Source organism: Leptopilina boulardi, unplaced genomic scaffold (genome assembly GCF_019393585.1).
Source record: "Leptopilina boulardi isolate dan_hultmark-lab unplaced genomic scaffold, ZJU_Lbou_2.1 LbouV2_370, whole genome shotgun sequence".
NCBI lineage: Eukaryota > Metazoa > Arthropoda > Insecta > Hymenoptera > Figitidae > Leptopilina > Leptopilina boulardi.
In genome coordinates this window covers 152,650-166,008 of record NW_026137941.1, presented here as the reverse complement: position 1 = coordinate 166,008, position 13,359 = coordinate 152,650, and the positions used below count along the sequence as shown (strand labels likewise).

General features: G+C 23.0%; 3 protein-coding genes across 4 annotated transcripts; 1 reads left to right on the top strand and 2 right to left on the bottom strand.

Annotated features, from left to right (window-relative positions):
* Positions 1 to 436: 436 nt before the first annotated feature.
* On the bottom strand, positions 437 to 4,077 carry LOC127287414 (guanine deaminase). 2 transcript variants are annotated; one of them, XM_051314339.1, is made up of 9 exons: positions 3,923 to 4,077; positions 2,712 to 2,824; positions 2,395 to 2,637; positions 2,093 to 2,311; positions 1,849 to 1,956; positions 1,645 to 1,752; positions 1,386 to 1,551; positions 1,036 to 1,182; positions 437 to 961 (listed from the first exon to the last, which is right to left on the bottom strand). In XM_051314339.1, exons 2-9 carry the CDS (start codon positions 2,808 to 2,810, stop codon positions 762 to 764), a joined length of 1,290 nt encoding a protein of 429 aa, XP_051170296.1. In that variant the 5' UTR covers positions 2,811 to 2,824; positions 3,923 to 4,077; the 3' UTR covers positions 437 to 761. The 2 variants fall into 2 exon arrangements, with proteins under 2 accessions (XP_051170296.1, XP_051170297.1); XM_051314340.1 differs by lacking the exon at positions 3,923 to 4,077 and adding an exon at positions 2,920 to 3,033.
* On the top strand, positions 3,281 to 6,728 carry LOC127287409 (uncharacterized). The gene is made up of 10 exons (XM_051314329.1): positions 3,281 to 3,604; positions 3,952 to 4,028; positions 4,182 to 4,524; positions 4,598 to 4,936; positions 5,032 to 5,314; positions 5,433 to 5,598; positions 5,657 to 5,790; positions 5,890 to 6,217; positions 6,365 to 6,516; positions 6,590 to 6,728. The coding sequence occupies exons 1-10, from the start codon at positions 3,472 to 3,474 to the stop codon at positions 6,663 to 6,665; spliced, it is 2,031 nt and encodes a 676-aa protein (XP_051170286.1). The 5' UTR covers positions 3,281 to 3,471; the 3' UTR covers positions 6,666 to 6,728.
* Positions 6,691 to 13,288, bottom strand: LOC127287407 (post-GPI attachment to proteins factor 6-like). The gene is made up of 13 exons (XM_051314323.1): positions 13,104 to 13,288; positions 12,707 to 12,878; positions 12,429 to 12,642; positions 11,730 to 11,857; positions 11,357 to 11,640; positions 11,006 to 11,274; positions 10,795 to 10,923; positions 10,525 to 10,730; positions 10,210 to 10,367; positions 9,915 to 10,147; positions 9,624 to 9,818; positions 9,408 to 9,548; positions 6,691 to 9,309 (listed from the first exon to the last, which is right to left on the bottom strand). Exons 1-13 carry the CDS (start codon positions 13,162 to 13,164, stop codon positions 9,115 to 9,117), a joined length of 2,385 nt encoding a protein of 794 aa, XP_051170280.1. The 5' UTR covers positions 13,165 to 13,288; the 3' UTR covers positions 6,691 to 9,114.
* Positions 13,289 to 13,359: the final 71 nt, after the last annotated feature.

Here is a 13,359-nt window from a genome sequence, read left to right as displayed (position 1 = left end):
ACCAATAAAACCTAACTTCGTCCTTAAAAAACTACATGTATTAACCTGATAAAAATTGTGAAAAGTTTAAACTTAATTATCTCAAAAAGTATCTTCGGGACCAAAGCGAATTTTTTTCCAGTGCTTGTAGTTAGTGATCAATTAGATATTGCCCAAGTTTTGTAATTTTTCTGTTTTCTCCAAGAAAGTTATTTACATTTGAAAATAGTGAAAATAAGCAAAGTGCCAATTTTTATTGCTTTTTATTTCACATTTATGAAGAAAAAAGGAAAAAAGTGCTAAGAAAAACTAAAAGTTAGTCACAGGTACTTTATATTTGGTAAGGTTTTTTTCAATTTAATGACTTCTCTTTCTCACATTTAATAGATGAAATTTGCAAATTTAGGTTATTTGACAGGCGAACTTGAAAATCATATTTTATATATTATTTCACATATTTAAATAATTGTATCAATTGATAATGATAAATTTATTCATTCTTAGTAAATTACAACAATTTTTTTTTATTTTTATGGTAAATTCTGTTTTTTTTTGCATATTTTCCAATGGCTAAAAAATTGACAGTTTTCAGCACCTCATAAACTTTAAATTTATATTTTGCAATAAATAATTAAAATTTTAATAAAATTCTTTTCATTTCGTGATCTTGATAACTTCAAAATCATTCCTGCAAAGTATTATAATTTTTAAAAATTAGTCAGCGACGACTTCAGTCGAAATATAATGGATTGACTCGGAAATATTCAGGTATTTGCTGATTTTTATTTTACTTTACGACCGCAAATATAAACTTGTACTATATTTCGATCATCACCCGAATAAATAAATCGTTGTAGTTTCTCAACAAGTGTACAATTAATTAAATTATCCAAAGGACTATCTGGACTATTTAAATCAATTACCAAAGCATCGAATTGTTTTCCAGCTTCAAAATTTCCAATTTTTTCATCTAATGAAAGACCTGTTTAAAAAAAAATTAAAATTAAGATTAATTTTATTTTAAAATATGAAAAAAAAAAAAATTACAATACTTACATGTTGCACCGCCAAGTGTTGCTAAATAAAACACATCTTTATAATCCAAAGAATTATAATTTAATTTTATAAATGAGAGATTATTTGTTGCTGTAAGCGCAGCTCTCATCGAGTCTAATATCGATGGACTTTGTCCTCCTCCAACATCTACAAAATTCAGAATAATTAATTTTAATTTCCTTTTTAAGCAAAAATTATTAAATATTTAATATAATAAAATTAGTAAACAATAATTAAATTTCGTTTTTTAATTTCTTTTTCAGCAAAAATTGTAATAAATTTAATAAAAATGATGAATTATTAAATTAATAATTTTATGTTTAAAATAAATTAATAAAAAAATATTTTACCTGTTCCAAGTCCAATTTTAATGCCCTTTGCTTTTAATTTTCGAACATCGCAAATGCCACTTTTTAAACAAGCATTTGAAGAAGGACAATGAATAACAGAAGATTCCCTTTCTTTTATAATATTAAGCTCACTATCTGTTAAATAAATTCCATGTGCTAAAATAGTCTATGAAAAAAAATTTCTGTTTTTTATTACACTGTAAAAATTTTATTTTCGAAATTTTTACTGTAAAACAAAAATTTTGTTTAGTATTTATACCTTCTTTGTAAGAAGACCCGCAGCATCGTAAACTTTTGCATACGATAAATATTCATTAAAAACTTCGTTGACTGCTTTTACTTCATCCATGTTTTCAGAAATATGTGTCTAAATTTTTTTTTTGTAAATTAAAAGAATTTTAATTTTAATTTAAAAAAATTGATTAAATTGAAATTTTTCGAAGAATAAATTTATTTCTATTACCTGTATAGGAAGATTCATATCGTTTGCTAATTTCCCTAATTTTTTCATGAGATCCATATCACAGCTCAATGCAAATCTAGGAGTTAATATTGGTTTCACGAGCGGATTCTAAAATATTTAATTTTAATTATTTCAATCTTACTTTAAAAAATTAGTTTTTCTATATTAACATAATTAAACCAAAAATGAAATAATAAAACTAAATTTTTCTAAAATTATTATATAATAAAAAATTAATTTTTACTTTTAATTTTTCAACATCAGAAATAAATTTAATTGTATCGGCAATAGAATCTTTTGTTGTTTCGCAATAGCCATCATTACGAGGGACATTCATATTTAATTTTCCAATAAAAGCACGTTGACCATATTTTACAGCTTTTTGTGCAAGAATTAAAGAAGCCTCTTTATAAAGTGAAGCAAAATAACAAACTGTTGTTGTTCCCATAGTAAGAGTTCGTTTCTGTATTTAAAAAAAAAAAGTTTAAAAAAATAAAAAACTTGAAAGTTATTTTTTAGAAAAACAATTAATTTTTTTTAAATTACCACAACTGCGTCCAATACTTCATCAGCAAATTCATTATTGACAAATTTTCTTTCCAATGGAAATGTATATTTTTCGAGCCAATCTAACAGAGGTGAATCATAGCCAAGACCAAGATTTGGCAACTGAACGGCATGAAAATGACAATCAACGAAACCGGGAATTAAAAATTGTCCTGGTTTCAAACGTATAATTGGTTCAATTGTTAAATCTTCAAGTTTTGGATTTGGAAGAACGCTGCTAATCTAATCACAAAAATATTTTCTCATTAGTTTTAAATAAAAAATAAAATCATTACATTTATTTATATTATACTTACAATTCCATCTTGAATTATTACAGCAGCTTCATCAAGTATAATTAAATCTTCATTTTTATTCGAATGAATTATTGGTCCCACGAATGTTTGTTGTTTCATCTTTAAATAGAAATCTGAAAAAAATTACAATTAAATGCGATAATTTATTCAAAAAAAAAAAAAGGATTTGGTTTTATGGTTTTTATTTGAATATTTGTTTTTAGCTCACTTTTTAAAATTATCTTCTATTAAAAATATGTAAAAATAAGTCGAGACAATATTATAACCTTAAGGAGTAAATGCCTGACTGCGATAATAAAAAAAAAAAAAAATTATCTCTTACGTGTGCTGTAAATAAGAGAAGACGAGAATAGAAAGAGACAAATAATAAAATTCCACGCAACTGTTTAAAAAATATTCAAATTAATAAGTAGAAAAAATTAAAAATTTTTTTAAATGAAAAATAATTCCTAATAAATAGTAAAAATAATTTAATAATAGAGAAATATAATTAAATTTCAATATAAATAAATATTTCTCAACTATTAAAAGAAGTTAATTTAAAAGAAATATTTTTTATATTTTTGAATTAAATAAGGGATTTAGAAGCGATTTGTTTTCTATGACAACAATTTTATTGATTTAACAAATTTTAAAATCAACTTCTTCGTTTAGATCCACAACACACGTCGTATATTAAATATTTAAAAAGAAAACTATTTTTAAATTTTTATTTTTATTTTCATTCCAAAATTTTGTTAAATTAACCACGTATATAATAATGGGTGATAAAAAAGAGAATCGAAATGGAGATACAAGACTTGAAAGATCAAGAAAATTGGAAAAAGTGGCAACAGAGCCTCAAACTGAATATTTAGATATGGATACAGATGAAGAAGAATTTGGAAGACAAGGTGAATATTATTTTTTTTATTTTATATAAATATTTAAATAAATATTTAAATAAATATTAATACATAAATATATTTAAATAAAAATTTATAATTTCGTAATTAATTGATAAAAAAAAATACGCTAATCATTTTCAAAGCATTTAACTTTTCTGTTAAAAAGAAATATTTCAATTAGAATTTTTTTTAAGTTTATAATTATTAATGATAATATTATTAAACAAAAAAAAATCTCGATTATCATTTAAATAATATGAAAAAATTATCTTCATTTTCTAGTTTTAAACTAGAACAATAAATTAATGAAATAAAATAATTTACCCTTGAAATTATAATTTGTTGTGTTATAGAAACTCCCGAGTCAGAAGATAAGGAACCTCTTGAACCGGAAAAACCCGTATTTACTGATGAGGAATTGAATACGTTGGTCAGTAGAACTCATGCGTAACCGTTGTTTTTTGAATTAAATATAATTCAAAAACTGTGGAAAAAATAATTCAAATTATTTAGTTGAAGATTTTTTTTTTTTTTTAATTAATAATTTTAAAAAAAAATACAAAATTTCTTTTTCCACTTTTAGGTAAAATATGTACAAGATTTAACAATTTTACCTTCTTTATCCGAATTTCATTGGAATGAAGAATGTTGTTTTATAATTCGTGAATATTTTCAAGAACCAAGAAATACAATTTTAACAATTTTTTTTCATAAAAGTGAATTAAAGGCGTCGTTAAATTTTCCTATGAAAACTAGCGATGGACTTACTTATTTTTTACGTTCACCATGGCAAATTTATACTGTTGATAATTTTCAATCAACTGTCATTTTTGGCACAATCAATGAAAACACTGAGAATACATTATTAAAATTCATGGAAAATATTTATGCACCTGTGGCATTTAACAGCAATGAATGGCCCTTTAGTATCCTTTTTTCAAAAATTGAAAATCTGCTGTTTTTTTTTTTTTTTAAATGTTTTCCTATTATTGAAATTAGTAACAAAGGACAAAGTCTTCTCATCATTACATGATTTCATTATTTGCCTCACTGAACAAGTTTATAAACCAATGGGTCTTACAATCCTTTATGTCCCTCGAGAAGGTCTGAAAATTAAAAAAGAAAAATTAGACGAATTTACATTTCTAACGAATGAACCTGAAAAAGTGAAAAAAGATAATAATGATGACGATGATGATGAGAAAAAATTAAATGATAGATTAGAAAAAATTGCACGTATTTGGATTAAACAAATTCGTGAGGCTTTAATTGCATTGCCAATTATTCGAAAAGAATTAAATGATATAACAGATGAATTCGACTACTGGCGTCATAAACGTATTTTCTTTTAATTTTTTTCAACAAATAATAATAAAATAAAATTAAATTAAATTAATTACTAATTTAATTTTTTTTTCAATAATTATTTTCAGACGATAATCTTAGTTGTATTTTAAATCAAATGTCAAATAAAAATGTGATTACGATTATTTTAAAATTGGAAAATCTACGATCAACTAGTATAAAACAATTTAAATCATTATTAGAAGAAATTAAATTAAAAATAGAAGAAGCTTCAACAAATATCATGTATTTAAATATTCTACTAGAAGCATGTAATGAAATACAAAAACCAAATGATATTGAAATTCATATTTCGAAAATTATACTTTTACTAATATTCATACAAAATGTATCTCCATTTTATAAAATAACGTATGAATTTATTCTATAATTATTTTTATATTGAGATGAATTTATATAAAAAATTAAATGAAATTATTAATTAAAGGAAAATTGTGAAATTAATAAATTTATCTTTTTTATATTAAAGGGAAAACATTGAGGTTTTATATCAAGCGCTAAGTATACGAATAATAAATTTTTTAAAAGATTACGTTGAATTGGAAAATATTTTTCAAGACAAGGCACTTGAAACAAAATTAATGATTGAAACCTGCATTTTTTGTTGTAAGCGCTACTTTGAAATTTACGATCAGGTAAAATTTAATTTTTTTTGTGATTTTTCTTGCGAAAATTGATTCTTTTTTTTTGCAGATTCTATTGGAATGCAATGATCAATTTGAAAATTGTAATTTAGATAAAGAGAATATTTTTAAAAATGTGGATTCTTTTCTAAATAGATGTAATGATGTCATTGAAATTTGCAATGCCTCTGTCGTCTTTAGCAAGTTAATAAATTTAATTTAGTAATTAAATAAATTTTCTGAAAAAAAATTTCACTTATTAGTTATAAAAAAGAATAAATAAAAAATTGATATACTTTACAGAGTTGGAGGTCCAATAATGTTTGGTGGTACAAAAGGAAAAATATATGATATGTATCATGATGATCTTCAAAATTCATTTGCCATTATTTTAAATAAAATTAAAGAACCATGTAATTTTGCACTTGACATCACTAATATTTCTTGGTTTCAATATATGACAAAATTCAGACACGAAGTCATTGAATTAGAAAATATGTTAAAAAACATGATCAATGATATGTTTGATGAAATTCAAAATGTTGATGAAGGTATCGAAGTTTTGTATTCCCTTCAAAAATTTCAGCAGAGACCAGATCTTGAAATTTTGTTGAATGACAAATGGATGGAGGTAATATATATTTCCTGAAAATAAAATTCAAATTAAAATTCTATTTCGTAATTTAAGTTTTATTTTTCGAAAATTAATTAAAAAATATTTTTGGGTTTTGTTTTCCTTTTTTTTTTTTTTAATAATAATTAATTTCTTTCTTTATAGGTATGGAAAATATTTAGTAAAGAATTAAAAAATTGTTATTCAACGCTTCATGATAAGAAAAATTTGGAAGAATTTAACATTATATATTTAAATAGACAATATTTAAAAATGATAAATACATCTGATTGGCTTGGTGATTGTGATATTCAATGGTAATTAATTTAGAAAAAAAAAAATATTATATTTTTCCTTAATTATAAAAAAATGAAATTAATATTTTTACAGGGATATTTTAAAAATTTACAAGGAAATAATAAATGTTATTTCAATGTCAAAAAATCAGGATGAGAATCAAAATTAAATAGAGAAATGAATATAACTACGAATTTTGTTTTTTTTCTTCTTTTTTTTATAAGAAAATTCAATAATCATTTCTATATTTTCTTTTCTTGGTACATCGTAGACCCGTATTTTACATACACATTGCGTATATTTTAAATAAAAGAAAAATTTCTTATAAAATATAAAATATACTACAATATGATTCTTAAATAAATAAAAAATTAAACTACATTTAACGGTAAGTCATTGATAAAATTGTCGAAGAACTTATATAACAAATTTGTAAATTAATTACTTAAAAATAAAGTTAAAACTTACATTTTTTCTATATCATGGAAGATAAATAACATAAATTAAAATTTGTTCATATATATTTTTCTGGCAAATAATTTGAATTAAATTTTAATTCGTTTTCTGTATTTTTCTTTCGAAATTCTGTTTTTTGAACAAAATATTTAAATTCAAATTGATTATGCATTGTTTCATAAAAATAATAAACTTTTATAACAAAGTTTCTTTAGTAAATACTTAATAATAAATAAACTATTAAGTATATATAAATAATTACTTATAATAATTTTAAAATATAAGTCATGGTTCTATATCTAATTTTCAAACTTTTTGTTCTGCTGCTTTTAAATTCTAAATTTTAGATTTTCTATAAGTCTACAAGTTACATATATATGTATATATACCTAAGTATATATATATGAAATACTTTTCAGCAAATACTACTTTTTACATATTTCTATTTCACATAGTATTCTCTTCTAGTAGAGACAAAGTTTATTTTTGCGAGAAAATCATTTCTCTAAAGAGAAATAATTCATTTTGAAAATTTCTAATTCTATTTAAAACGATGGCATAAGATTTTTTTTTTAAAGTACAGTTCACCTATAAATAAAAAAAATTAATTTGAAAATTTGCATTCTTTTTTCAAAATAATTTTAGAAAAATAAAGCAAAAAATTTTTTTTTCAGAAATTGTAAAATATTTTCCATTTTAAATTAAAAAGAAAATAAAAATCTTTTTCACAGGTGAACTATCTTGTAATTGTTGCTTAATATTTCAAGCAAAGTTTGTAATCTACAAATTTTTGTCATTTTTAAAACTATGTTTTTTTTGTATTTTGAAATACGTATATAATTTTCTATTGTTTAAGTAGAGGTATTAGAACACACAACAATCGAAGGTACAACTTGATTTATGCATTAATTAACATTTCATATTAATTATATTCAAGTGTCTTCAATCACATTTTCTAAACTAATTTGGTATTTTATTTTAAAAAAATAAAGCCTTCTAATTAGTAAATATTATGCTATTGTAAATATCTTGCTTTACTTTCCTTGTGTTGGTCCTCGTTTTTGAAATATGAGGAAAAAGACTTTCATATTATATAAATTCATTGTCAATTAAAAATTAATTAATTAAAAACATAACAATTATTACTAATTTTGAAAAGCACCGGTTTCTTTCTTTTTTTCATAATTATATAATAATAATAATAATAATATTTATATCTAAATATAAATGCAGAAGATATTTATAAGTCTATATATATATGTACAATGTCTTTCATCTCCTATGAGCAATTCTGCTATAAATTAAATAAAATAATATTATTGCAGAATGCTATTTTATCACATAATTTATTCTGAGTATTGCAATTGTAAGTTTTGAAAATTATCTTTCCATTAAAATACTCTGTTTTTTCTATTATAAGTTAATATTTAAAGCATGAAGAATATAATTTCTTTCAAGTATTTTCTTTAAGTTTGTTTTTTTTTGTAACTTTGATTATTTTATTTTTCAATAATCATTTGATCAATCCTGAAGTATAATTTTTAATTTCCTAAAAAAATATTTCATTTATTCCTTGTGCTTTTCTTTTCTACTTTTCTCATGAAAAATAATTCACTAACTCTGTTTATATATATATTTTAGATTGAAAACTTTCTTTTCAAAAATACATTTCTGAAAATGCATTTTAAAGACCTTTTGTCTCACACAACGTTTAAAATACAAACGTTATTATATTTTATGTTAAAAAATATTCCAATATTGTTAAAAATCAAATTAAAATATAAACTTTCAAGTTTAAAAATATTTCAGAGAAATCTTTTTAAAATTAATATTGGAATTCTTTTAACTATTTTTTCTATATTTGTTTTCACATTTTTTTTTCTGGCCGTAGACTTTTAGAATTGTTTGTCTTTGCATTAAATATGATGCTCTATTGTATATGTAACATTTGGTATATCGTCTTAGGAACTGTTAAGAGTATTATTAATAAATCAAAAAATATTTTAAGAGATATTTCTGTGCATCTCTAAACAATAAAATCGCTGTTGGCACAACATTGCTTAAAGGTAAGACAGATTTTTTTTTTTTTTTTTTGGTATCTCGACAATTGTAATATTTGCCGTCATTTCTTTTCAATATATAAATATATACTTGGAATGTTTTTACCTTAATAAAGTCACTAAATTTTCATGACTTGACAAAACGGAAAAACTTGGAATATTTGAAGGAATCATAAGCTCACTATCGGAACTGCTAACTGAATCAGAACTAGTGGAAGGATATTCTTCTTTTCGAGCCGGTGGTAGGAGAAAAAGAAGCGAAAGTGCTATCAACATGTGCCAAGCACTGTGAACATACTGAAAAATTTTTTTTTTAATGATTAAATAAGTTTATTAATTATTATTATGAATTATAATAATTATTGAATTATATATAATTTAATAAATATACTTACGCTGTAATTTTCTTTAGTTTCGACTAAACTAAACAGAAAAACTCCAATGCATGCTAAAAATAAACCCACAATGAATTTCCATGTGCTTTCGGGTTTTTTACATTTTTTTGTCTTGATACAACCATAAATATACGACAAAATCTGAAATTAAATAATTTAATTATTAAGAATAACCATTGTAAATTGATAAACGTTTAATAAAATTTAAAAATTTACTGGCAATAAAACTCCAATTCCCAATGGAATTAAAATACTAATAAGACCGGTTCTATTTGATTCAACACTAAAGGCAATTATTAAAGCTCCAAACATGTGACATACAGAGAGAAAACGAGTTGGCAATTGTGCCATTGATACTAGAGTTACCCAAAATGAGAGTATACTCGAGAAAAAGTCACTATACTGCAACACCTATAAAAATTACATTTTTTTAAAATTAAAACTAAATTTTAATATTTTTAAAAATTCATAAATTTTTCTAAAAAAAAAATGACTTAATTAAATCACCTCATATTTGGCAATGCAGTAAGTTAAAAATTGTTGATCACAAGCGTGATAAAATGTCGAAAACATCATGGTGGACATATAAACCAGGCCTTCTGTGTATAATTTTCGTTTTATTGCTAAAACAATAGCTGGCAGGAAAAATGCATTGCTTAATGTCAATAATAATGTCATCAATAAAACGGATGATTCAAAATTAACATCTGATGAATCAGTACATCCCCAACCTTTATATCCTAAAATATTAAAATTATTATTTAAAAAAATGAAGAATACAATTTAATAATAATTTACCTACCTCCAAAGCAACTACATGAAGCATATGCTAAAAGATCTTTATAAGTTTCTTGACAAACGCCATGTTCACCACACGGATGATTATCAACAGGAACACATTGTGTGATTTTTATATTTAGGCAAACTAAAATTTCCTCCATTTCACATCTAACTGGTTGTCTAAATTAAAAAACATTAAAAATATTAAAAAAACAAATTTAATAAATTAAAAATTGTTTTTCGTCAATTTTTTAATTACATTTTAAATAAAAAATTAAATTAAAAAAAAATACCTTTTAAAATATATTTTTAAAAATTATTTTTAAAAAATTTATACCCATTTGAAGAACATTTGGCTTGTAAAGCAATGTACCAGGTGTCTGGCATTGGATAAGGAATCATTATAGAACCATTATGTTTTCCATGTGATGATAAATTTAAAGTTAATTTCTTGTCATCGCAGATAATCTTTCCTTTTATTCTTTTTGGTTTTCTCCCTTGTCTAATGCATACTATTACCTCTATCGATTGTTCTGTTACCAACTGAAAAATTTTCATTCAATTTATATCAATTATAATTACAGGTATAAAATAACAATAAACATACCTTTTCCACTTCCAAATGAATGTTAATTACTAAAATACCCCCAATGTCAATATGAGGTAAAATATCAAACTGCGTAATTACTGGATAATCGTCTGTTAAAATAATCCATGAAGTTAACCATTCTTGACCCTTTAAATACAAAAGAAATAAAAAAATGTAATTCTTTAATTACTTAATAATATGCTAGTATTATAACAAAAATAAATAATACCTGTAATAAATAGACATTTGAAAATGTTTGTGGATGTTTAACTCTAGCAAGCTGAAATCTTGGTATACATGAATCTTCCGGTTCAATATCTTCCTCTTTGTGAAATGTCAAAGCTGTTGGTTGTAATAAATTTTTTTGATCATCAAAAGAATGTATTCTATTTTTGTTAAAATTATCCGCATATAATTCTGTTAATGATTCTTTTGGCAAATAAGATGCGCTCAATAGAGTTTTTACTATTGATTTGTCTATTACTTTTACAGGACAATCTGAAAATTATTGTAATTAATTAAAAATTTAGAAAATATATAATAAAAAAAATATATATAGAAAAAAATATGTAACACATACCACTTGTTGTAACTTCAACATTAAAATTTATTGTTGTATTTGAAATGACTAGTAAATAATAATAACTATCTTCATATGGCGATAGTTCGGTAAATGTATATGTATCTGAATTTGTTAAATTTCTCATTGAACTTGGATGAGTGTGATTAAAAACAGGTAAAACACGAGCTTCCAATGACAATCCAAGAATACAAGGTATTCGTAGATCATTATCAATTTTTCGTATGAATTTACAGTTCCATATTTGAACTTGAAAATGCCAAGTTCCTGAAGGAATAAATATTCTGAAAAAAAGGAATTTTATATAATTGGAAAAATTAATATATAAATAAAAATTAATTTTTACAAAATTTTAAAATAATTATTCTCCTACTTATAATAAGAAATTGCCTCGCTTGTTTTCATCGTTTTTTGATAACCCAAGGGAATATTTTGTATATCGCCCATTTGATTCCAAAGTGCCACTGATCCAATACTGTAACGACATTTGTGACCAAGTCCCTAAAATTTTAATTCTTAATTAAATTTAATTTACGAAATTTAATTCTTAATTCAATTAAAAATATTTTCTTTTTCTTCGTTATTCTTATGTTTTTTTTTTTTTTTTTTAATCATAATCGGATAGGCAAAAAGAATTTTTCGCCACTGGCGACATTAAATATTTACAATTTTTTTTAGGACAAAATGCCCAACAACCAAAAGCAATTTACGATCTTTAATGCGTCTTAATGGTGCCAATAGGATTAAAGTCGGTGTAATTTTCAATTTGTGGAATTTCCCCAAAACTGTCTGTAATATAAATTGCAAAGCACCATGGGGTGTCATCCTTAATGACAGGGATTATATATAAAGATTAAAAAAGTAAATCCCCCAAATTCGAAAATTAAAATTTAATAAGTAAAATTAGATTTTAATTATTAGTTCCATTAGGAAAATTACTATTTACTAATAATTATTGTAAATTTCAAAATTAAATTATTTCCTCATAAGTCAAGTGGTTTTCAAATAAATAACAAAAAAAATAAATAATAGCTAATTATTAACTAATAATTAAAGTTGACAAAATATTTACCTGTTGTTGTACTTTTTCATCCCAATGTGACAAATATGCACCAACAAACCAATCACCAGGTAAAGGACTGTAAACAGGTATAACAGTAACGACTTTTGGTTCAAAAGTCGTCCAGGTAGACATGGAAAATGAATGATTTCTATCTGGAACTACATGTGGAGGAAAAGTTGCATTCCTCTCTGAAATAATTGGATAACTACCCCATTGTAAATATCTAGAAAATAGAATTTTTTTTTTTTTTAATTCAAGACAATTTTAAATAAAAAATTAATACTTACATATGAACTTGTCTCGAAGGACATTCTTTGCCATCCATAAATGCGGCAAATTGCCAAGTAGCCCTGAGAACTTCTTTTGGTACGGAATAATGAAACATTGCAACATCTATATAATTTTTAAAAGAATGTAACGATCCCTCTTGACTTGCTTGAGGTTCAATTGATTTAACACCTAAAATTAAAATTATTATTATTAGAAAATATTCACCAAAAATTATAAACAAGATTTTATAAAAAAAAACGAAATCTATAATATTAAAATACAACAATAAATCCTCTTTATAAAATAAATAGTAAGTATTTTAATTAAAAACACAAAATTATCAAATTGTAAATAATGATTTAAATATATTTTTTTTTATTTGACCTGAATTAAAATTCACAGAATTATACTCACATTTTATGACAAACAATAGAAATAAAACGTTAAATAAAATAGACAATAAATAAGAGATCATTTTGTGAAATCTCTTAAATTAAAAAAATCTATTCATTCAAAAACATTTAAATTGATATGTAAAGAAATTTTTTTTTTTTTGTGATGAAAAAGAAACAAAGAGCAGAAATGTTTAGAACAGAGTTCATAAAAAATTATATAGACTACCAAACTCAGTTATAAATAAAATAAAAATTTTTAATTTTCAAATGACAAT